At 35.1% G+C, this 25,371-nt stretch overlaps 3 protein-coding genes across 3 annotated transcripts; 2 read left to right on the top strand and 1 right to left on the bottom strand.

The window, feature by feature from the left end:
• Positions 1–4,085: 4,085 nt before the first annotated feature.
• On the bottom strand, positions 4,086–5,731 carry LOC114721318 (ATP synthase gamma chain, chloroplastic). Its single transcript, XM_028907140.1, has one exon. The coding sequence runs from the start codon at positions 5,585–5,587 to the stop codon at positions 4,466–4,468; it is 1,122 nt and encodes a 373-aa protein (XP_028762973.1). The 5' UTR covers positions 5,588–5,731; the 3' UTR covers positions 4,086–4,465.
• Positions 5,732–10,247: 4,516 nt separating this feature from the next.
• LOC114721321 (MYB-like transcription factor ETC3) lies at positions 10,248–11,825 on the top strand. The gene is made up of 3 exons (XM_028907142.1): positions 10,248–10,387; positions 10,589–10,682; positions 11,593–11,825. The coding sequence occupies exons 1-3, from the start codon at positions 10,321–10,323 to the stop codon at positions 11,672–11,674; spliced, it is 243 nt and encodes an 80-aa protein (XP_028762975.1). The 5' UTR covers positions 10,248–10,320; the 3' UTR covers positions 11,675–11,825.
• Positions 11,826–12,464: 639 nt separating this feature from the next.
• On the top strand, positions 12,465–19,073 carry LOC114721322 (tRNA wybutosine-synthesizing protein 2/3/4). Its single transcript, XM_028907143.1, has 9 exons — positions 12,465–13,367; positions 13,737–14,134; positions 14,357–15,547; positions 15,696–15,825; positions 17,002–17,237; positions 17,463–17,598; positions 18,129–18,205; positions 18,443–18,549; positions 18,633–19,073. Exons 1-9 carry the CDS (start codon positions 12,624–12,626, stop codon positions 18,737–18,739), a joined length of 3,126 nt encoding a protein of 1,041 aa, XP_028762976.1. The 5' UTR covers positions 12,465–12,623; the 3' UTR covers positions 18,740–19,073.
• The last annotated feature ends 6,298 nt before the right edge of the window (positions 19,074–25,371 follow it).

Genomic DNA, 25,371 nt, shown 5'->3' with positions numbered 1-25,371 from the left:
GAAAAACTGAAACAGGAAGGTACTAGTTTTTTTCCAGCAATTGTACACCACTGAGGTCTCTTATAGTTTGCCTATTTGTTTTGGTGGGACTTTTTCATCATTAGGAAGTGATCAATTGAATGATATGGGTCGTGATGTTACACCACAGGAAATAAAACAGGCTTTGTTTAGTATGGGTGCATTGAAAGCACCTTGGCCGGATGGACTTAATCCACTCTTCTACTAGAGTCAATGGGACATTATGGGTACGTCGATGATTTAGTTGGTCCAAAGGATCTTTGCTATGCCAAAATTGATAAAGAATATTAATAGTACGAATATTGCCTTAATTCTGAAAGTTGATGTGCCTCAAACTTTTCGGGACTTTAGACCTATCCTCTTGTGTGATGTTGTGTATAAGGTGGTAACAAAAGTTTTAGCGAACCGACTAAAAGGGTTGATGCCATTAATTTTTCTCTGAATCAGCGTAGTTTTGTTCCAAGGAGACAGAGATCATATAATATTATTGTAGTGCAGGAAGTTATTCATTCTATGCAGACTTCGAAAAGGAAGTTATGACAATTAAAATTGACCTTGAAAAGGCATATGACAAAATACGTTGAGATTTTGTTATTGATTGTCTCCGGGAGTTGAATTTGCCGGCTAGTTTTATTAATCTTATCTATCATTGTCTGACCTCAGGTGAGATACAACTCTTATGGAATGGTGCTGAGGGACCAATGTTTGTCCCTACCCGTGGAACTAGGCAAGGTGATCCCATATCGCCTTATTTATTTGTGATTATTATGGAGAAGCTTGCACACCTTGTACAGAACGAAGTTACTCTTGGAAATTGGCTTCCTTTTTGATTGAAGTCCAATGGTACTGCCATCTCGCACCTCTTTTTTGCTGATGGTATAATACTCTTTGCTGAAGCTAATCTTGATCAGGCGAGGCTCATTAAGGCGTGTTTGGATGATTTCTGTGTAGCATCTAGTTTGAAAGCTAATAATTGTAAATCGAGGATCTTCTTCTCCAAGAATGTTCATCATGTTAGAAGAGATGAGATAAGCAAGTTCCTAGAGTTCACCCCTATAGCGGATTTGGGTAAATACCTTGGCATACCACTGCATCATCATAAGGCATCTAACAATACTTATCAGTACATCTTAAGTAAAATGAACCAACGGCTCTCTAGTTGGAAGGCAAATACGTTGTCTATGGCGACGCGTCATACTCTTGTGTCCTCAGTAGTGGTTGTTGTTCCATCATAAACCATGCAATCGACTTTGTTGCTGATTGGGACATGTAATGAGATTGATAAGCGATGCTGAAATTTCTTATGGGGAAGTTCAAACACAGTTAGGAAGGTGCATCTTGTAGCGTGGGATGAAGTTTGTAAAAGGAAGGATGAAGGTGGTTTGGGTATGAGACTTGCTAGAAAGCATAATACTGCTTTTATGATGAAACTTGGGTGGGGGTTGGTGAAAAGAAGATAGGCCCTATGGGTGCAGCTCTTACAGGAGAAGTACAAGTGTGGAAATGATGTTTTACCTAAGATGGAGGGAAGAAAGAATGAGTCTCAGGCATGGAAAGGCATTAAATTGGCTTGAGATTCGACTAAGAAAGGGATTGGCTGGATACTAGGTGATGGGTCTCAAGTGCGCTTCTAGGAAGATGCCTGGCTTCCTAATTACAGTTCACTTGCCTCATTTGTTACTAGAAGACTTGATGAGAATTTGTGTAATACAAAAGTGGCAAAGTACGTCTTGGTGTCAGGAGACTGGAACTGGAACAAGTTCTCTAGCTTTCTGCCTTGCTCAATCTTGAATTGTATTCGTAGATATTACCCATTGGGTCTTGATGGGTCGAAGGATATACCACGGTGGACCGAATCAAGTGATGGGGAATTTTCAGTTAAATCAGCTTATAATCTTCTTTGCAATCATGAGTTTACCCCATTGAAAGGCTTGTGGGGCAAAATATGGAAGTTGCTGATACCTCAAAGATGTAAGAACTTCATGTGGCTTTGTGGACGTGGTCGACTTCTTACGAACTGTTCACGAGCAGTACGGCACATGCAAGGATATATGACATGGGATCTCTGTGGAGGGGAGAGGGAGGATACTCTGCATGCCATACGGGAATGCCGTGTTGCCTCGGCTTGTTGGGAGGCCATGATACCACGGGAGGTGCGGGGGAAATTTTTTCACTCGAATGATCTTGGTAGATGGCTTGACTGGAACATTACGTTTAATGGCAGGATTATGGGAGTGCAGTGGGGTGTTTGGTTTGCTATCTTGTGTAGGCAAATCTGGCTTAATAGGAACTCAGGAGTTTTTTATAAGAAAGCTAAGGGATATTGACAAATCATTGCACAAGCTAAAGCTATATTAGATTGTGCGAATGTCAACATGGAATTGGATCAGAATGCTGTGATATCTAGTCCTCGTTGGGTTGCGCCGCAAGTTGGCTGTGTCAAATACAATGTTGATGGTGCGTGTGTGGGGGTGACTAAGGAGATAGCTTGTGCAAGGATTCCACGAGATCATGATGGCTTACTTTTGGATGGTTTTACATTCAAAATTGGAAAGGGGAACAGTCTCCATACTGAGCTATGGGCGGTGCTTTGGGGCTTGAAGAGATCTTTGGAGCTAAGATGGAAGAGGTTTATCATCGAGACGGACTGTATGGAGGTTATTGATTTGTTGGTAACAGGATGGACTGATAATCACCCTGATAGGAACCTGTTGGAGGAGCTAAAGTGGTGGCTGGAGCATGAGTGGGAAGCTAGCGTGGAATGGTGCTCTAGAGAAGCGAATATGGTCGTTGATATGCTGGCAAAGAATACTTTGAAGTCTGCTAAAGGGATGAACTTTTTCTACACTTCTCCTGAGTGCATTGCGTCGGTTATTAGTGCTGTTTAGTGCTCTTTTTTTTTTTGTTGCAATTTTTCCTTCATAGTATCAGTTAATATAGGGAAACTTATGTAATAGATGCATTTAGCTGTTTGCTGTATGTCATTTTACACAGCAACAACTTGAAACTTGGAGCAACAACAAAAAGCAGAGCAGCAATGTCAAGTTAAAGAAAACAAGTGTTGCATACACAGAGAATCAATCATGTACCACCCACTTGGTGAAAGCACTTGGTGAAAGCAAAAGTGCAACTTACGCAAATATCTCCCCTTGTGTGATATCAGATATGAGGCTAAATCAGCATCCACAGAGGCCAATTTGGATTGGATAAACATCTCTATGCATTTTAAACTGCATGTTTTTATGAGGGAAAAGACATCAATGAAGTTCTTTGAGGTTTTTCTATTGCATATGAATCATGAAACATGATTTGTTAACGAGGATACACTTCTTAGAGTAAAGAATTTTTAGATGTGAATCTCCAACATAGTGATGAAAGTTCATTGAAAAAGTAATAAGAATGAGAGGTGTTAAGCTTTTTATCATCCTGGTGCCGAGGTATTTTTCCGCAGGACCTCCCCTACAGTATCATCACCGCAGTAGAGTTTAACCACCAAGTTCGGGATGGATTGGTGTGGTTCAATTATGAAGCATGAAGAAGAGAATGGCGGAATTCTTGACCCCTTTGTCACTGACGCTTTCACACTCTGTCATTGACCCACTTCTCCTAAAAGTACTGTTAAGACAACCATGATATGATGTTGTGTCATTTTAGTTGTTAATATGAAATTCTAGATTCAAACTTTTGGTCATTGCCAAACGGAAAAACCTAATAATTTAATTATAGCCTTAAAAAATCTAGCTGACAAGACTATTGAGCTATATCAGAGATTTCATAGAATTAGCAATCAAGGAAGCTAAATCAATGTCTCTCCTGGTCAAGTTGGATGAATTTGGTATGCCATTAAAAAAAAAAAATCTAAAACTTGACTTTAGCTTAAGAGATAGCAGCATGACATATTGTAAGATTCATAGTTTAGATCCATGGTATGAATAATTCTACAAAGCTCACAACACAAACCATCACAATCACAATAGTTAGAAATTATGTGAATTTGTTGAGCCCAGGAGAAAATTGCTCTGAAAGTACAATCAAGATGAGGGTGAGAGTAAACTGATCTGTGAATCTGATGGGTACCTTATGAGGAATGTCTAAAATGCACTGTTATTACATATATAGCAGAGAGAGAAGAAGAATTTAGCGTACAGAGAATGTTGGAATGCTCAGTCAGTTTCAGATTATTACATCGCAGTTCCCTTTAAAGCACAAAAGGTTGTGCAGATGAGCAAGAACAATGAGGGGGAAAAGGTCTAAGTTCTTGCATAATTGTTCTTAAATAACCATATTTGGATTTGAAAAAATACCATTATAATACCTACATAGGAACAGAAGAGCCATCATTTAAGAAGCACGGATACTTGCACAAATACAGAACACTACAACACCACAAAATCTGTAGTACGGTGGAATCTGATGTATCGATGCTTCATATCACCACTGTGTTCCTCTATGTTAGGGCATTGGCACCAGCAACAATTTCCAGAATTTCACCTGTGATCTTGGCTTGACGTTGCCTGTTGTATACCCTTGACAAGTTCCTCTTCAATTCCACGGCGTTATCAGTAGCATTGCTCATAGCACTCATTCTAGCAGCTAGCTCACTGGCTAATGACTCCTGCAGTGCTCTAAGAATCTGAGAATTCAAGTACAGAGGCAATAAGGCATCAAGAATCTGAACTGGGTCCTGCTCAAACTGCAAAATGGGAGAGAAATCGTCTGTCTTGGTCCTCAAAACATCTCTCTCAACAGTCAACTTCCCTTCCTTTGTAGTCAACCTAAAGAACTCGTCCTCAGCAGCATCCACACAGTTACCATTCACATCACAGATCTCTCCTCTTGGTGACAGAGGAAGTAGAGTATGAATCACAGGATCGGATTTCACTAAAGACACAAACTTTGTGTATAATAACTCAACCTTGTCAACCTCTTCACTCACAAATAAAGAGAAAACGTCATCAGCAATGGCTTGAGCTTCTTTTGCAGTTGGCAGAGTTCCTTGTTCGAGAAATCTATCCACTGGGATATAAGGCCTACGAATAAAATACGAATTACCCTTTTTCCCAACGCTAATGACAGTATAATCAACACCCAGACCCTTCAATTCTGCGATTCTTGCTTCAGCCTTTTTAAGGATTTGGTTATTGAAACCCCCACAGAGACCTCGATCTCCAGTACAAACAACCAAAGCCACCTTCTTAACAGGTCGAACTTTTGTCAGAGGAACATCAACATCTTCGGTTTGAAGCTGCTCGTTGATATTGTAAAGGACTTCGACAAGGGTCTCAGAGAAAGGTCTGCCATTAACGACAGCTTCTTGAGCTCTTCTGACTTTCGCGGCGGCGACGAGCTTCATGGCCTCTGTGATTTTCTGGGTGTTCTTCACAGAATCAATTCGATCTCTGAGCTCACGGAGACCACACTGGATTTGCGTCGCAGAGGATCGCGAAGGAGATGGGTTCTGAGAAGGAGGGTGGAAAAAGGGGTTAAGGGATGCACGGAAGGAGAGGGAAGAAGCATCGGATAAAGAAGGTTTCGAAGAAACCCACATTGTCAGATTGGAGCAAGACATAGTTGTCGAGATGGGAATTCTCCAAGGAAGAGGAGGAAGAAGAAGAAAGGGAATGTGGATTTTGAATTCGGGTGGTAAAGATGGTGTCTTTTTTTTCTTCTGGTTTTTTATGATCTTATCTTGAAGAAGAAATAGAGATTGTATTTTGAGGTGGAAGGAAGGAGAAGGGGAATGAGTGGAGGGAGAGGAGGGAGCGGATGAGGTTTTAGGATAACGATTTTGACTGTAGGAGCTGAGCCGAAGCTCAAAATTATGATCCGTTATTCATCACTTGTTCTTTGTGTGGGTCCAGAATCTGATGTGGTTTCATCTGAGTGGATCGCAGTGCATGATGGTTCAGGTTTCCATGGGTATATGCGGCTATTCGATGGGTTATTCTCTTCTGAATGTAAAAACCGGGTTCCTCCTTCTACCTTTTCAGTTTTCAATTTTTCATGTGCAGCTTGGGTTCTTTTATAAATCACTTTTAAAAAAATATCAATAAAAGACCTATTTAACTAATTTGATTAGATTAAAAAAGTTAAGTAAGTTAGTTAATTATAAGAAATATGACATGTTCTTCCTAAAATATCATAATCATCTTTTTTAATATCTTCCCTCCCGCTTCTACTTGATTATGTTTGAGGAAGTATTTATAGGGATAATTTAAAAAAAATTGATAAATATTATAAATAAGTTTTATATTTATGACAAAAAACAACTCAACAATTAGGTTCTATATTAAGAACCGTATAAGTATTACAGAAACAACACTTGTAGTTCGTTGTGAGTAGTGAGATTTTCTTCATTGTGCTACCCTTTTCAGTTCGTACAAGATTTTTTTTTTTGGTATTTCTATGCGAGAGCTTTTATTAATGATCTCGACTTCACAATGGGTCAAACTCTTTGGAATAAAATTTAAATGCAGTAACCAATGGAAGTTAGGCTATTAGAAGATACTAGTCCCTCATAATTTCCGGTGGAATAGGCATAAAAATAATATAAATGCTTTTAATTTTGTAACTTCACTTAGTCATGGCATAGATATATGGAACGTAGATTGTAGGGAATCAAAATTCGCATTTTCCTTCTATTTTGGGGCTTTAATGTGGGGAAATTCAAGTAAACCGGCCCAGCCCACTCCCCACTTTCTTTTTCTTTTTTTCCCAACCACTCCCCACTACCTTCATAAGTCATAACGCCCGTGCATAAATAGGTTTGAGCACGAACAAGTTGGAAATGTTGAAATGGTGAATAAAACAGACTCAGCTTAGTTAAATATCAGTTATTTTTACCAAAATACATCTTATTGACCATCATAATGGAACCCCTGAGGAGAAACAAACACCTAAGGTTAGAGCATTGAGGCAAACTACTAGGAAGTCCCACACTCCCACATGATAATAGCAAGGATAATGTCTGAAATTGGTGCGTGCTGAAGATGAGAAATGATTTTGCATACATATTCGCCAGAAAAACTGAAAACATAACCTATTAATACGTGAAGAACTTTATAGGTAGTTAGTACTAGTGTATGTGATAAAAGGAGTGTATGGATGCAATGGAAATGAGACTATAAGGAAATCTGCATCTTGTAACCCCAGGCATCGATCTTATTGTGTTTTCGTGGTTAGGATTGTTGGAGCATTTTCAAGGCAACGCTCATATCAAGAGAGAAATCTCAAAAGCCTTATTCAACATTCTCAAAATTCCCTTGATATCTACCTGTTGCAGAATCGTGAAAATTGACAACAGCAGGATCCAAATGATGCAATACTATATCTGGCATAATGGCAACTTTGACTCGAAATTAAGCATTGAAACGGTAGAAGGAACGGAAGATTTACCTTAGGAGCCAGATATTTTGGTTGCCAAAAGTCTTGTGAATCTATCCTGAGCTATGATGGATGAAGTGAGAGCATTTTTTTTAAAAATGTTTTCTTCTGTTTTTTTTTTTTTTTTTCGTTGGGGGGGGGGGGGTTTAGTTTCTGAGGGTGTTTTTGATATTCATATAAAGAGTACGTTCTGTTCTTGTTGAGATGACTGACAAAGTCAAAGCCATGAGGGCAGAGCTGAAGGAAGTTGTGCACTTTTTACCGAAACAGAGCAATCCATTTCTGTCTTTTCCCTATGTTCTCGTCATTTGATTCTAAAAATGTCCGTTGCCCGAGCGCCCCCCCCCCCCAAAAAAGTCTGTGTTCGCATCATGATTGTGCTAGGTGGTAAAGGCTCATGTATTTTATTTTGTTGTTCTTATTATTGGGATTTCCTAGTTCTAGTTCCCGCTGTTTCTCTTCATTCTGTGTTTTCCCGATGATGTGTGGTTTTGATTCACTTTGTTTTCCATCTGAGAACTTTCACCCAGGACTTTCATCAAACACCTCGCATCCAACAACAAGAAAAACGAAGAAATGGACGAAGCAACGAGGGGGAATTCTAGTTTTGCACAGATACTACAAGAACTTACAGAATTGAGCCAATGAGCAACCACCCCCTCATTGCTAGACTCCTGTGACAACCCATCGAAGAATTGGATCAACAAGCACGGCGAGGGAAGAAAATGCGCTGCAACGGACGAACGAAATAAGAGCACGGAGGGAGCACAACAAAGCAGAAATGGATGGTCACGATCTCCCAAGAAATACTTTCAGTTAGGGCTGAACACAAAACCCGATAACCCGATGAACCCCGTCTGGCCCCCAAAAAAAGAAAAAAAGCCCGATAAAAATCAAGTCAGACTAGGTCTGACCCGAAGACCGGGTAGGACTGGGTTCCGAGTAAGTATGCTGGACTAGTTAACCCGTTCCTACCCGGTGATACATATTATTTTTTAATATATATTAGACATCATATTGATTTTTTTTAAAAAAAGAAAAAGACACAAAAAGTCCAAGTCCCAAAGAATGACACCACTGATTGATAGGGGGTCAGTACCACCGTCCTCAAAACCCAATATGATTTGAAACTCAATTCAAACCCTAAGCCTTAGGTTTTTGGCACCTTCTCTTTTCCTCCTCCCACTCCCGCTTCCCTCTCTCTTCTTTTTCTCACTTCCCTTCTCCGTTCCTCCTCCCATTTCCCTTTTCTCTTCAGCGCCTTTAATCCTTTCACTTCCCTTCTCCCTTCCTCCTCCCACTTCCCTTCTCTCTTCAATCTACTGCTCAAATGCTCAATACTTCCTTTCACTATTGTAGACTTGCAACCCCTTCTTCAGCCTCTTTGTCATCTTTAAATATTCGTCCTTAAGCTTATTATTGTCCTGCTGTATTTTATTCTTACTAATGTGACGTGGAACAGTTATGGTGATAAATATAAATAGAGTCCTATCTCCTCCTCTAATTCTAATTTTCTATGTTTTAATCAGTCTTCTTGAGGTCTTGTGGCCTGGGTGATTTTTCATCATGAATATATTTCTTTTCCAATTCTTTATATATGTATGAATTTTTACTCTTCATACATCGTCACACTCATTTTTCTAACCCAACTGGATCATTATTCATTAACTTTGGTTGAAAAAAAAGAAAAGAAAATGGACCATTAGCCCGATCCAATCCTGTCTGGCCTGCCCAACCCGATGGGTAGCGAGTTCTCCACCGGGTTGGACCGGTCTTTGGGCTAAAATGGCCAGCCCGAAGACCAAATTGGACCAGACCACGGGCTAATGTCCTGCCCGGCCTGGTCTGGTCTATGTTCAGTCCTACTTTCGGTGCTTCTCATAAGATGCGAATCCAATTTAGGCATTTCAGATTTAATTTTTTTATTTTTTTAAAATTTTATTTCTTTTAATGGATATGATATTTAAATTAAAATAAAAATATTTTAACAATTACTCGACCTATTTAGAAGGTAGAGAGAAGATTTTTCTTAATTCTTTTTATAAGTCACTTCATTAAATTTTTAACATAAATGTACTATTTTTTACTTATTATAGCAAAAATAATTATTTTTTTAATGTGTATATATATTAAATAGGAATAAAGTTAAAAATATAATATATTTTAATAAAGAGTTAATACAGTTTAAAATTTTTTTTAGGATATGTAAATATGCTGAAGTGTCTTATCAATAGGATAATGAGAGTAATTTTGTTAACAAGAAATATATATATTTTAATTTAGAAATCATCAATTGTTGTACCAAACAAAGGTCGGTAGGCACAATTTCTACACCTTTTAAATGTGGTAAAAACATAGTTGCAAAAAAAAAAACAGTTTTTTAAAATAACAATATCTTAGTCTGACATATTTAATTAATTTTTATCAGTTTTTGGTAAACAAAATCATTATCAGTTTGATCATAATTCAATCATGATTGGACGGATAAATTTCAGATATGTACTCCGTCGTCCATAATTCAATAACTCATGTTCACTTTAATTAATTTATTCGGATTTGATTCATTAATCAATTATTTAATTTGTTCCAATAAAGCACAATATACACATAACACTACTTTACTATTATTTTGGCCATCAACACCTAACGTGACTGAAAGAGACAGATTGGTGATAGTGCTGTTGGTGAAGGATAAGATCCATTTACGACCATGTTTTTTGGCATAAATTAAGGATTTTTTGTCTTGCACGGAATAAAGCGAAATCACGCCCTAATTAACTACTTAACCTTTCAACTATATATATATATATATATATATATATATATTTATATAAAGATACTCTGGTCTTCATTTTTCTGAACTATCTGGTTACCAAATCACCGTCAACTTTCTGATATTTGAAGAGCTTCTTGTGATCGATGGAGGTGAAGAACATGAGCAGCTCAAACCATACAGGCGAAATTGCCAATGGCCGTATTGGCAAAGGTACATATAGAAACATATATGTATATATACTACTCCTCTCCTGAACAAGCTTGATCATTTTAATTTAAGGTTTCTGCGTTTGTTTCTGAACAAACGATCCCCCTCTTTGTTTTTTTCTGAAGAGTTTAAGTTTCTGATCAGATTCTGGTTTGTGTCTTGATCTGTCATCCCTGTAATGATTCTCTCTTTGTTGTCTGTCAGAGACAAGAGCTGAGGAGGACGCTCATCAGCAGCGGGGATTCTCAGAAGATGAGGAAGAACTCGTTGCTAGAATGTTCAGATTGGTTGGCAAAAGGTTCCTTTAATTTGTTTTATATATATATACTCCTCCTATCCTTAATATAGGACCCAATTTTTGAGTTGATTTTGGTCCTAAATATAAGACACATTTTTCATATTTATCAATTTTCTCTAAATTACCCCTATGAATACTCCCTCAATCATAATCAAGTAGAAGAGGGAGATGGGGTATTAAGAAAAATAATTATGATATTTTAGGAAAAATGTGTCACTTTTCTTATAATTAACTAACTTACTTAACTTCCTTAATCTAATCAAATTAGTTAAATGGGTCTTATATTAAGGACCGGAGGAGTATGTATGTATTTATCTTCTTACTTGTTATCCATTTCTTTCAAATTAATTTTTCACACACACACACACACAAAGCACTCACAGAGTTTGCAATCGATTGTAAAGTTCTTCAGAAGCTTGGAGAAAGAAGAGAGGAAAAAGGAGAGTGTGAGACACGTTCACGTATAGTTTTTGAACACTTGCCTGCTCTTCTGTCACTTTCGCTTCCTTCCAACCTAGGGTTTATATTATTCATCAAAGCCAACTAAACTAAAATATATACCAGGTGAATATGGATTCAGTACTCCTAAAATATGTGTTCAATTGCATCCGGTATTTAAAAATATTTTGTTATGTATCTGGCACTTTCAAATATTTTCTTCAAGTGTATTCAGCACTCTTGATTATTTTTTTGCGCAATTTTATACTTAACAATTTGAAGTAAAAGATTCGTCAACAAATAATTTAGGATGCTGAATGCATATTAAAAAAATACTTTAAATGCTGAATACACCACAATATAATTTAGGACTTCTTGATTATGCAGAGATTCCTCAGATGATGAGATTATTATAGTGATCGAATTGTAAATTTTATTATGTTTTTTGGTTGGTGGGTTTGACTTGTTGCAGGTGGTCTTTGATTGCTGGGAGAATTCCTGGAAGAACTGCGCAAGAGATAGAGAAATACTGGAATTCAAAGTGCCCTTCATGAACTGCTTAATGTCTTATAAATAATTAAGTGCCTTGTAATTTAATTTTACTTCTTAAGTTAGTTGGGCGTAGTATCTAATATCTATATCTATATCTACTCAAAATTATTACAATGAATAATGAATATATAGATTTTAGTTGCGCTTTACATACATGTTCTTTTGTTTCCGGTTGTTAAAGGAATATCAAATTCTATTTTTTAAAGTTATAAAATAAAATATCTAGTACTATAATACTATCTTCGGTTCTTAATATAAGAGTTAGTTGTGAATTATATTTTGTTCTAAATATAAAATCTCGATTCACTTCATCTTTCAAATTCATCATTCATTCTCTAAAATTTTCTTATTGATTACTCGTATCAAGAAATTCTATAATTTAGATAATTCAATCTATATTTATTACAAATAACTTACTTAACAAATCTTTTTGATCTACTCAAATTAATTAAGTAATTCTCATATTAAAAGCTGGTATTGTCAAGGTGTACCTCCCACTAAAAAACAGAAAATTTAAAAACAGGATTTGTAAAATTTTTACTTAAAATAAGTTATGAGTATATTGGATTAAGACATGCTAACTAAAAATTAAGAGTTTAAGACATAAACAGAACTAATTGGAGGGAAAGGTTTATCAATTTTTCATTCCTAAACAATGAGAGGGAAGCAAAATTCCTCCCCTTCGTTTGCTTTGGCCTTTGGGTCAAGAACGTTCCATGAGATGTTGAGACAACTTTCCTGTGAAATCCATATTCCTCGCGAGACAGAGAGAAAAGTAAAAGCCCATTACCTGAACCTGAGCCTCTGTGACCAAAGAGCAAGAGAGACATCCCTGAATTGCCCCGTTTGCCTCCTCGCTCACTCGGACCACTTCTCCCCGCTTTCAGAGGTTTATGGGTGGGTTTATGACTATGCAAATAGGTTCAGAAAAGTGAAAACAGGGACAAAGCAATGGACTTCGAGAAGAGGAAGGCGGCAACGCTAGCTTCTCTTAGCTCAGTGGAAGCTGATAAATCGCCAAAAGGCTCCTTGGACACACCCATCATCCCTCTCCTCAACACCATCAATCAACACCCTTGTTTCTACACTACCAGTTCATGCTCTGGCCGAATCTCTATCCTTTCGCAACCTTTATTGAACCTCAACACTGATGAGCAAAAACCCAAGAAAAAGGCTAGAGGAGGTTCTTGGCTCTTCGTCTCCCACGATCCTGCTGATCCTGATTCAATACTCAACCTCCTTTTCCCCTCCAAGCCAACTCCGTCTTCTGTTTCAACTGAGCCGTCTGAACTTGTCTTCAGATTCGAGCCCCTCATCATTGCTGTTGAGTGCAAAGACCTCTCTTCGGCCCAGTCGCTTGTTTCTTTGGCTATTTCTTGCGGGTTCAGGGAGTCGGGCATTACTAATGCTAACAAGCGTGTGATTATAGCAATTCGGTGTTCGATAAGATTAGAGGTGCCTCTAGGGGATACTCACAAGATTATGGTGCCGCCTGAGTATGTTCGGTACGTTGTTGAAGTCGCAAATGATAAAATGGACGCGAATAGGAAGAGAACCGAGAGGTTTTTTGGATTGTTGCAGTCCAATGGCTTTGTAGGATTTATGGCTGCGGATAATAGTAATAATATGTCTATAAATGAGTCATTGAATCCTACTGATGTTTCCGTGCATGAAGAAGGCCTCGCTTGTGATAATGTTAAAGTTGGAGATGATGATGAGTTAGAAAAGAGGAATGGTGAAACCCCTTCAGGTATCTATGTAATTTACTGTTTTCAGCATTTGTGAGCTGTACAAGCCAAGTATGATTTGCTTTCTGTGATAGATTCACTCCAGTTCTTTTCATACTGGTGGCTTCAGGCTTGAAATTCTATTCTGTGATTGGAGAATGCTTGCCTGAGTACTCTCTGGTCTTGAGCTTATCTAGTAATGATAAAAATGTGTCACTATGAATTTGCAAATGTAATCAAATAAGTACTCATATTCGACATGAAACTGATTGCAGGACGACATTACTTTTAGTATCAAACAAAAGTCTGAATCCTTCAATTGTTGGCAGGGCTTGAGGATTTTCCTGGTTGTAGTCTGCAGATCGTCCATATTGAAATTGTTGGTGAATCGGCAGAAAAGCTTTTCCTTTGGGGTCATTCTGCTTGTGCCTTGGATAATGCCAGCCACAACAAAGTAGTCGTGTTTGGTGGCTTTGGAGGCATGGGGAGACATGCAAGAAGAAATGATTTATTGCTGCTTGATCCATATTCTGGTAATCTGGAAACAATCAGAACTGTTGGTGATTTGTCATTATCTCCCCGCCTAGGCCATACATCTTCCCTGGTTGGAGATGACATGTTCTTGATTGGAGGCCGGACTGGCCCTGATAAGATTCTGAGCGAAGTTTGGGTCCTTGATACAGCTAAGAATTGTTGGAAGTTAATGCAATGTGGAGGCAGTGACTTTCTTCCCAGGTAATGCTTTCTAGCATCCTTCTTTTGTAGCCTTGAATGAGAAGCACCAATGAAACAAGTGAAAATGAGAAGAGTTTATATTTTCCTAGTGGCAGGAATTTAATTCATTTGCATAGATTCTCGCAACTCAATGGAAAGTGTGTGTTCTAATGTCATTTCCTGTGGTGTGATTGCGTAAACTCACCTCAACGAATTTTATATCTAAATTTTCATGTTGGATAGGCATCGTCATGCTGCAGCTGTTGTGGGCTCAAATATTTATATATTTGGGGGACTCGATAATGATAATATATTTTCCTCCCTTTATATTCTCGACACAATTAACTTAACGTGGAAAGAGGTGCCAATTTCTGGGGACTGGCCCTGTGCTCGTCATTCTCATGCAATGGTGGCACATGGTTCTCAGATCTTCATGTTTGGTGGACACAATGGTGCAAAAGCACTTAATGATCTGTATAGCTTTGATATTCGGAAGGGTCAGTGGAAAAAAGAAAAGACCACTGGAAGGAATCCCCATGCTAGGTTTTCCCACTCAATGTTTGTCTATAAAAATTATCTTGGAGTTATTGGTGGTTGTCCAGTTAGACAGAATTTTCAAGAGGTGGCTTTACTTGATTTGAAGCTTCGCCAATGGAAGCATGTAACCCTTAATTCTGTTGGCAAGGATTTATTTGTGCGCGGTACAGCTTGTGTCATTGGCGATGATCTTGTTATTGTTGGTGGTGGTGCATCTTGCTATGCATTTGGAACCAAGTTTAGTGAGCCAGCAAAAGTTAGTTTGCTCCCTTTAATGCCTTCGTGTGATGATCATATAGATGTTAAAAACAAAACAGTGCTTATCAATAATCAAAATGATGGGGAAAATAAGACTATGATCCAAAATTTTGAAGAACCGCAACTTGAGCATGTACTGGATATAGCTGACAATGGTAGCATGCATCCTGATGATGAATCACCTGTCACAAATGACCAATTTCAGATGGCTACATCACATCATGTTCTGAAGCTAGACAAGAGATTTGCAAAATTAGGGAAGGATATATTGAAAGAATTTGGATGGTTGGACCTAAGTAGGAAAGCATACTCACAGGAGGATGGATTACATATCTGTTTTCCTGTGAGTAATGATTTTTTTCATATATTTCATGCAAGGAAGAATCGTTCAGGAGACACAATTGAAGGAAAAGATGAAATCTCCAAGACATCTAAAGGAAATGGATGCATGTTGAGTGACTTATCTGGTCCAAAAGCCTTGAGTCTTTTACATGAATATGGTGCAAATATACAGGAAGACGAAGTTGTTGAAGTCAGAAAAGCTGCAAAAACTCCTTTGAAAGTGATGACTGAAGCAATAGCCACTTTGATTGAGCAACATGGCCTCCCTGCGCGGCTGCTAGAGGAATTACCGACAAGGTTCTGCTATATTTCTATTAATTTTCTTTTGTGATGGCTCATTTTCTCTTTCAAGGTTCTATGCTTCATGCCTTTAGTATTTTTGTTTATGAGTGCAATCACTTTGATAGCATGTTTTCTAGCCATCTTATTTCATTAAACTTTCTAGGTGGGATCGACTTGGAGATATTGTTATACTTCCAACTACGTCTTTCAAAGATCCAACGTGGAACTCCATTGCAGAAGAGCTTTGGCCCACTGTTGCCAAATCACTTAAGGCGAATCGCCTTGGTCGCCAGGTAACTATGTTTATCATCAATTCATAAATATATGTTTTCTTTTACTTGGCCTGGGCTTCAACTTTTTAATTCAATAGCTGATAGATGATGAATGCTCAAGCAAGCAATTATAGTTCATGGAGAAATTAAGTCAAATCAACAAATGTATGAATAAAGCTGGGACATCTGCATGTTTTGCGTCTTTTAAACAACTCATCTTCTAAGTATGGAAAGATTGATGATCCTCCAAAAGTGCTGACCGTGTTCTCTGTGAGATCAGCTGATGTGTGCAAGTGTTTTACACTCAGTAAACTTAATAATTGGCGTGTGCCTGTTTCATAGCTTGATTGCTTTTAATCTCTATACGCTGAAAATTTCTTTATCTAGGCAAGCATGAATGCACAGCTTCCCTCCCCCCTCCCTCTCTCTCAAGATTTGATTATCATGTTGAACTTTGCAGTGATTGCCTCTGAATTCTTTTCTTCTTCTTGTTATGAGCCAAATCTTTTAATTAGATGCTTTGTGTAGACAAACAATTAGAGTACTAGCACACTGCATAAGTGGCACCTGTTGAATGTTCCATCATTCATAAGCATGATATTATTTTTTAAGTTGCTTCGTATAGTTGGAAAATTGGGGTTTCTGTTACTATCAAAATCTATAGATATACTTCTTTGAACACTTTGGGACTAAAAATATATTCTGTAGCAAAATTTGTTTTTGTAGAAAATTTTGCTATTGTAGATTTGGCATAAATAATATTTGTGGCGAAGATCCAAGAATATCTCATGATGATATGTGAAACATGTATATCGTAGCGGAATCACTAAAATTGTGTCAACTGTGTAACTAAAGGTTAATTTTTCCCGGATAAAATTATGAAGGTAAGAAGAGGAGGAACCTGTGGCAACACATGTAGGCTATAAATAACCTTTCTTTTTTGAAAAACAAAAAGGATTAATTTGTAGTTGCATCACATTTTTCAAACATACCTATAAACAAGCAACGCATGGATCTACTAGGAGTGGGATCTAAGGATGATGAAATCATGGAATTGTCAGTAAATTTTAATCATCAAAACACTTTTTTTAAATGTTTTAGTTAGTTATACATCTGAAAATTATTTTGCCTTCGATAGGATTTCAGTATCTTTAGAGTGAATTTATTTATTTATGAATACTAAGATGGCTATTATAGGGGCCAGTTGCAGCAAACGGTACAAGAGATAGTACATTGCAGATTCTCGTTGGAGATAATGGATGGGTTGGCCATCGGGAAAATGGAATACTCTATTCTTTTGATGCTAGCAAGTGCATGTTCTCATGGGGCAATCTTTCTGAGAAGCTTCGGATGGCCCGATTAGATTGTCAGGATGAGATTATAGTAGATCTGTTCGCAGGCATTGGATACTTTGTGCTGCCATTCCTTGTCAGGTACTTTGTACCTTACATTTCCTATACACAGGGCTGTGCAATTTTGTGAATCTTAAATTACAACCTCCTGCAAAAATTTTGTATAGCCTGACACAAACACCCTTTGTATGCCTTCAATATTATGCCTTCGATTTGGCTGTTAGCTATCTTTATACTTACGCTTTGTGAGCTTCCTTTAAAATTGACGATCTATTTTTATTCCTCTTTTTGCGTGATCTTGAGCAGGGCCCAGGCAAAATTTGTATATGCTTGTGAGTGGAATCCTCATGCCGTAGAGGCGCTCAAACATAATCTGAAAGCAAATTCTGTGACTGACCAATGTCTCATTCTTGAGGGAGATAATCGAAGTTTGGCTCCCAAAGTATAATCTCAAGTTTATTTCTTCTTTTGTTGATCATATTTACATCATCTCTTAAATGTCAATATGATTTCGAAATCTTCATTTGGTATGTAATGTTTCTTAAAAAGTCATCCAAGAAATATTAAGGGATTTTATTACTATATAACAAATAATTAAGAAATGAAAAACTGAAGAATAAGTACTAATGTTTTGACGTATTCTTATCAGATTACTATTCTGATAACCTTTAAATCGAAGTTTGGAAAGAGAGTGACAGTGTGGAAAATTTAAGTTGAATGTGATATCTGTCTCTTTAATTTGTATGAAAGGAGAACGTGAAAAGGAATCATTAGACCCTTGCTTGATAATGATATATACACAGACACACACATGCAAACATGCTTTGACTTAACTCATGAATCTGTTCTTCACTTTTCTATACTCTGCATGCTGACAATAAGCACTGGTACAGGAGGAAAAACTGGCCCATCTGTTTTTTAGCATCCGTACATGGACAGGGAAACGACTTATTTTTTATTGTTTCCATCCAGGGTGTTGCTGATAGAGTTTGTCTGGGTCTCCTTCCGTCTAGTGAATGTAGTTGGGTCACAGCCGTGAGGGCCTTAAGGTAATTGGATTGTCTTTGTGCATAAGGTCTTTCTATAAATGTATCTGGTATCACTCTGTTGTCAAATATAGACAATCTTCCAATCCTGTGTCAACCGCAGCATTTATATTTCCTCGGCAGTCTAATTTGAAAGTTGCATGGTTGTTTGGCGCCATATAGTTTCAACAAAGTTGGAACTGAACTTCAATTAGCAAAACACAAGTTGAAAATGAACTTGTTATGTAATCGACACTGCAGGAGTGAAGGTGGAGTGCTACACGTGCATGGAAATGCAAAGGACACGGAGGAAGGCCGGTGGACAGAGCACTTGTTGAAGTCAATACAAGAAATTGTTAGGTCTGAAGGTAGGATTTAGGAACTTCTTGACCCTGAGGATCTGGTTCTTGGAAGAACTGATGTTGAAACCTTGCTGATGTGATTTCTACAGGTTATTGTTGGGAAGTTTCTATAGAACATGTGGAGAGGGTTAAGTGGTATGCTCCACGCATTCGCCACCTTGTTGCAGATGTAAGATGCAGACAGACCCAAAGATAGGGAATGGCAATATATTCAAAAGTCTTCGGATATACCATCCTCAGTTATAGAGCCTCTGCTGATCTACTCTGATCCCAGTCCACACACACAAATGCCTAATCTGAATCATGCAAGTCCAAAGAATGCTGTGGAACAAGTGAACGAACTGAGTTAATTGGACTGGTAAATGTTGTAGATGAAGCAGAAAGGAGATTGAATGGATAGTTTCTGGTTTTGGTAGTGATAATTTATATTGAAGTTTCTGTGCCGTTTGCTGCATATGCTATTGCGATTTGTGTTCTTAATGCTCATCTTTATGTTTCGAAATGGGTCTTTTATCTGGTTTCTAAAAAGAGTGGACCTTGTCGAATGCAAAAATAATAACTTAACTTCAATAAGTGAGGCAGCTGCATAAATTATATAATGAAATGGTACTCCATTTGTAACCCACTCTTGTAGCATGCTGTTAACCAAAAGATCTCAATCAATGATTATTAACAGATCAATAAGGAGGTTATCTGTAATAATTTACTACCTCTAACATTTAATATAAAAGTTAGTTGACTAATTTAAATATATTAAGATAATTAGTTAAGTTAGTTATTTATAATAAATAGGTGTTATTTTTTTAAAAATATTTTTACTAATCAAATGTCATTTGATGAAATATTTAACATATGTAACTATTATATGGGTTTCATTAAAAGTAAAGATAAATATATAAAAAATAAATTGAAATTTTATATTTAATATTAAAATAAAAGCTAAATAAATTTTTATATTAAGAATCAGAGAAATAGTACTGTTTAAACACAATCTTCTTTTATCCTTCCAAAACGTAGGAGGCACAGGGTTGGACAGGGTCTTGTCTTTCACAGTAAAAAGTGGAAAGTGTGGGCTTGACAAAGAATTTAGAATGACATTGTGCCTGCGACAAGAGTCAATAAATGGATTTGGATTCTCTCCACTTCTTCTCTCATCTTCTTTTCCTTCACTATCCTCTTAGGCCCTTTACAATCATTGGATCAAAACTTTAATGGTCCAGATTTAATATTTTACAACATTTTATAAAAATAAATATAATTATAAAAATAGATAAATAAATTTAAACTATTAAAATCTAATTTGAACAGCTCATATCTACATATTATTATTACAGAGCAAATTTTTTTCAACTTTTTTTATTACAGTTATTAACTGTTTAGAGCATATTTTAACATTTTAAATTTATTTATTTATTTTTTTAATAATATTATTTTTATAAGATATCAAATCTGAATCGTTGGAATTTTGGATCCAATGGTGTGAAGGGAAAAAGAGGGTGGTGGAGAGGAAGAGGATGAAAGAAGAAGTGGAGAGAATCCAAATCCGTCAAGAACTATAACTTTCATCTTTCCCTAACGTTGTTATTTGCTTCGTTTCATATTTAATGTCATAGTTTCTGTGTGAGAGTTGAAGTTCATGACTACCTCGTATCTTTAATATAAGAGCTAATTTGATATTTAATTTAGTTCTAGATATAAAATTTTAATCTATTTTATCTCGTATTTATTTTTTAAGATAGTCTTTGTAGTAGTTACACATATTAAAGATTTCATCTAATGGTAATTCTAACTAATACACATTATTAATAAGGATATTTTAAAAAAGACAGCACATATTTATTACAAATAAATATCATAATTAATTTGTTGATCTATTTAAATTAATTAATTAGTTTTTATATTAATGACTGTTCATTAGTAAGCTTCTTTTCTTAAACATTATAATATATACATAAATATTTATAAAATATAATCTCATATATAAATATACTACCTCCAGTTCTAATTACAAAAGCCAATTGACTAATTTGAAAAGATTAAGGAAGTAAGTTGAGTTAGTTATTTGTCCTAAATAGGTGTTATTTTTCCTAAAATATCCTTACTCAGTAAGTATATTGACTAGAACTATCATTGTTAAAAGGGCTACTTTGAAAAAAAAAATATAAATATGAAAAACAAAATGAATTGGGGTCTTATATTTATGATCAAAATAAAAATCAAACAGGATCTTATATTAAAGTTCCGAAGTGATATAATAAAAGTTGCATGGATCATCCTATTATGCTTGTTGACATGACATTTTGTCTTTTTGTCATTTCAAATTTTTACCACTCCGATGCACTGTTGCACAAGGCTCATGCTAAAATAAGTAACATAACAAGTCTAGCAGCGGCATCATCATTGGGCTTCTCCTTTTGGTGTCTAATGCAATGTTCTTTTTTCAAAAAAAGTTAAGAAAATGAAGGAACTGGGTCCAGTTAAAAAAAAACTAATTCTTTACAATGCGGTTAATTTACACTTAAAAAGAGGATCCACGTCTAATATCCCAATATTTAAAATAGAAAGATATTTATGCCCATGAAAAAGGAGGGACAAGGAGGAAGCAGGACTGTTACTTATGGCATAATTACTACATCTGGACTTCAAAATAAAGCCAGCGGGGCATGTGACTTGATAGGTGGAACAATTAATTAATGGATTGGAGGGACAGGATCTCAATTATTAACAGAGAATCTTTATACTACCTCAGCTGGTTAATATAAGATCTTGTTTGACTTTTAGTTTGGTCCTAAATATAAGACCCCAATTCATTTTGTCTCTCATATTTATTCAATTTTTTCCAAGATAGTCCTTTTAATAATTATAGTTCTAGTTATTACACTTGATTAGCAAGGATATTTTAGGAAAGACAACACTTATTTAGGACAAATAACTAACTCAACTTACTTCCTTAATCTCTTCAAATTAGTCAACTGGCTCTTATAATTAGGACCGGAGAAAGTATAACATAACAAAAACGGAAAGTGTCTGTTACCCCAAAGAAAACGGAAAGTGTCTAATCTGTCTAATGGGACACTAAACAACATGTTTCATTAAATTGTAAATTATTATAAAATAAATAAATTTTATGAATTTAGAAATTTAATAATGAAAAACTTTTAAAGATCTTATAAGGAAATCTCTACTGCTGTTTTCTAAAAATATTATCCATTTGATTTCCTTTGCAATTATAGTGTACTCTTCTCTCTTCTTTATATTACAACTTTTAGTGAGCTATTAATTATCTGGAGTGTAAAACTCTTAACGTCTATTCACATTTATCATAGAATTTAAATTTAGAAACCAAAAAAAAAAAATGAATGGCTCACATGATAGTTGGAGTGAATCCAAAGCTATTGCACTTCCCTAGAGAAAAGAAAGTAACATTAAAAAAAAGATACAAAGAGCAATAAATAAATAAAGTAATCAAAGAGTAAAATGTTAGTTAAAATATTTAGAAAAAATGACAAAAATACCGTTAAAATAAAAAAAATTATAAATAAGAACCTGTAATAATATTTGTATGGGTTTTAACAAAAATAATATAAATTTTGATGATAATTTTTATCAACTGGTCTTTATGTGTAATTTTTCTATTTTAGCAGCTTTTTTTAATTATTTTCTCGATTATTTATTTTGATTCATCAAGGGGCAACAGAATAAATAATATTTAATTAACAATTCATTAAAGTAATGTAGGGCCTTTAATCACTCACCACCCCCAAGGAAAAAGGAGGGAACCTAACTCCTTCACGATGATGATGTAATTATGCGGGGATTGCACGCTCCTAATTAGAAGATAAGCCTGAATTGTTAGTTATATTTATCTGTTATAAATATTTATATTATTTATTTAATCAAAATGTTGACCATATTCATATATTTACTTACAATTTGCTTGTCTTTTATTCCTGAAAATTTTTTTAAAAATTCATAAAATATGCAGTATATTTATCTAAAAAATCACATTATGTTTTTATCAAAACATTCTCTATTTAAAATTTAACGTAATTAAAACAATAATTAAGTTCATGAAGTGTGTATTTTCCAATGTTAAGTTCATAAGCCTTTTAAATTTAAAAAAAAAAACTATAGAGAAACTAAAGTGCATGTTAATTTTTTTTAATTTAAAAAATAATCAAACTTCATTAGGATTTTGTTTCAGCTATAAAAAAAATTTTAGAAAAGAGACAAAAACCATTTTGCAAATACATATACTTTCCGTTAATTTTTAATCTGGTGTCTATAATATATAGAGGTTACCGATAAGCAAAGTTAAAGATTTAATTTTTTAAAAAAATCAAATTCAAACCGAAAATAAAAATAAAAGCAGTGAGATAGTGACAATGGGACAATGGGAGGCGTCGTGATTACAAATGGACCATTGTAAAGTGTCGGTGATGAGTGATGAACGGTCCAAAACACAAAAGCTTTAATGGTCCTCCTTCAGCGTTCACAGATTAGGCTCCCTCCACCTTTCATTCGTTAATTGCTTTTCTTTTTCTTTTCTTTTCTTTTTTTAAATAAAGTACTCCTCTAATCCTTAGTATAGGACATAATTCTTAAATTAATTTTGATCCTAAATATAAGATTTATCTATCATATTTATCAATTTTTTCTAAATTACTCTTATGGATACTCCCTTAACTATAATCAAGTAAGTCAGAAAAGAAGGATATTGAGAAAGATGATTATAATATTTTGAGCAAAACATATCATACTCCTCCGGTCCTTATTATAAGACCCCATTTGACTTTTTATTTGGTCCTAATTATAAGACCCAAATTCATTTTGTCTCTTATATTTATGCATTTTTTTCCAAGATAATCCTTCTAATAATGATAGTTTTAGCCAATATACTTAATTAGCAAGGATATTTTATGAATGACAACACTTATTTATTATAAATAACCAACTTAACTTACTTCCTTAATCTCCTCAAATAAGTCAATTGGGTCTTATAATTAGAACCGGAGGAGTATTTCTTATAATTAACTAATTTACCTAATTTTTCTAATCTAATCAAATTAGTTAAATAGATCTTATATTAAAAACAGGAGTCCTAAAACTCATGAGGCTAGGTAAACTCACAAACAGGGTGTTCACCAGCCAGTCCCAGAAGTATGCAATGTTGATCCGAACATGATAAAATTATGCTTTGTCCAGCACTAAAATAAAGGTCCAAAAGATAATTGGGGCATTTTTAGGACCAGCCAAATATCAGGCAGGATCAGGTATCAAGCAAAGTATGCTACCCTGCCCAAAGTTTTATGCGTGTATATGTTATGGATTTTAATACTTAAGTTGTTGATATATTTGATCATAGATATGACCTACTGTGTTGTGTTTGATTATGTAATTATAATTATATATGAAATGTGTGGACTAGTAGTGTAGTATTTATATTTCCTCTCTTAGAATATTTTTAAGTTGTGAAATTATAAAATATATTTAGAGTCTAAAATATTATTTATCAGGTTTGAAATAAATTTTCATATAATAAATATAAGGTGTCTCTACTTGAACAGAGAAGTCCACTTGACCTGGTCCTACCCAAAATCAGTCAGACTTTTATCAGGTAGGATTAAACATCAGACGGCTAAATGTATCCTGTTGATTATTCAGATAGGGGTCTCACAGCAAAGATGTAAACTCATAGTAACATAAATTTGAATCATAAACTCATCATAATATTAAAAATTCTAAAAATATGTGATGCATGGTTAAAATTAAATAAAAGAAAACAAATTGTTCGAATATAATTCAAAATTAATTATAAAAAAAATTCATCTAACTTGCTTAACTCAGTTCAAAATCAATTATTCAATCGATTTTGACCGAGTGAATGGGTTAGTTTGATTGAGTTCAGGGTTATTCCAAGCTAAGCAATTTAAATTTATTTTATTGGCTAAAAACATGAACTAATTAAAATCACTAGTCTAATTAACAACTATGCCCACAATAATAGAGTTTAATTTTCCTAAATAATGGATTGAATTGTTTGATTTGCTCATTTAGTCCAATCATAACAAGTTACTACCTCCAGTCCTAATTATAAGAGCTATTAATTAATTTGAAAAGATTAAGAAAATAGGTTAAGTTAGTTATTTGTAATAAATCAGTGTTATCTTTTCTAAAATATCCTTGCTAATCAAATATATTAGCTAAAACCATCATTATTAGAAGGATTATTTTAGAAAAAATACATAAATATGAGAGACAAATTGGATTGGAGTATTATATTTAAGATTAAAATAAAAATCAAACAAGGTCTTGTATTAAGGGCCAGAGGTAACACCAAATTAACTTTTAAAATACCAAAGTAGAAGGAATTATAATGAAGGACCAAATTTATAAATTAATTATAATGGTCCTAAAATTAGTCACTCACGTAACACAAATTTATAATTTTAAAAAGGGTTATCCCTATTTGTCACTCAAATAATACAAACTTGCAAGTGAAATAATGAATATTTACTATTAGTGATCCTTAAAAATAAAAGATTTGTGAATTTGGCCTTCAAGCATAATTCTCCCTTATTTATATGTTATAGATTTTTAGTGAGTTTTAAACTTCCAATAGAGTAAATCATATAATTTGATCTAGTGAGGGAATCAACGTATACTGGATCAGGATCTACTTGTTCCATACTTAAATTTCAGTATAAAACAACGTTTAATCATTTCGCCGAAGCATCTCTTTTTTCAACCACGATATATATTATTAATAATTATATTGTTATTCCAAAATACAAATTTTTTATCTAAAATTTTTTATTTTATTCTAGT

Source organism: Neltuma alba, unplaced genomic scaffold (assembly GCF_004799145.2).
Source record: "Neltuma alba isolate B1F8T4 unplaced genomic scaffold, ASM479914v2 tig00012028_pilon, whole genome shotgun sequence".
NCBI classification, from domain to species: domain Eukaryota; kingdom Viridiplantae; phylum Streptophyta; class Magnoliopsida; order Fabales; family Fabaceae; genus Neltuma; species Neltuma alba.
Note: the sequence above shows the minus strand (reverse complement) of the source record. Positions and strands in the feature narration are given on the sequence as shown.

Bases quoted from the DNA above. Each gene is read 5' to 3' on its own strand.
- LOC114721318 (XM_028907140.1), bottom strand. From the start codon at position 5,587: ATGTCTTGCTCCAATCTGACAATGTGGGTTTCTTCGAAACCTTCTTTA.
- LOC114721321 (XM_028907142.1), top strand. From the start codon at position 10,321: ATGGAGGTGAAGAACATGAGCAGCTCAAACCATACAGGCGAAATTGCC. The intron at 10,388-10,588 runs GTACATATAGAA...GTTGTCTGTCAG, and splicing joins CAATGGCCGTATTGGCAAAG to AGACAAGAGCTGAGGAGGAC. The intron at 10,683-11,592 runs GTTCCTTTAATT...GACTTGTTGCAG, and splicing joins TTCAGATTGGTTGGCAAAAG to GTGGTCTTTGATTGCTGGGA.
- LOC114721322 (XM_028907143.1), top strand. From the start codon at position 12,624: ATGGACTTCGAGAAGAGGAAGGCGGCAACGCTAGCTTCTCTTAGCTCA. The intron at 17,599-18,128 runs GTATAATCTCAA...GTTTCCATCCAG, and splicing joins ATCGAAGTTTGGCTCCCAAA to GGTGTTGCTGATAGAGTTTG. The intron at 18,550-18,632 runs GTAGGATTTAGG...TGATTTCTACAG, and splicing joins AGAAATTGTTAGGTCTGAAG to GTTATTGTTGGGAAGTTTCT.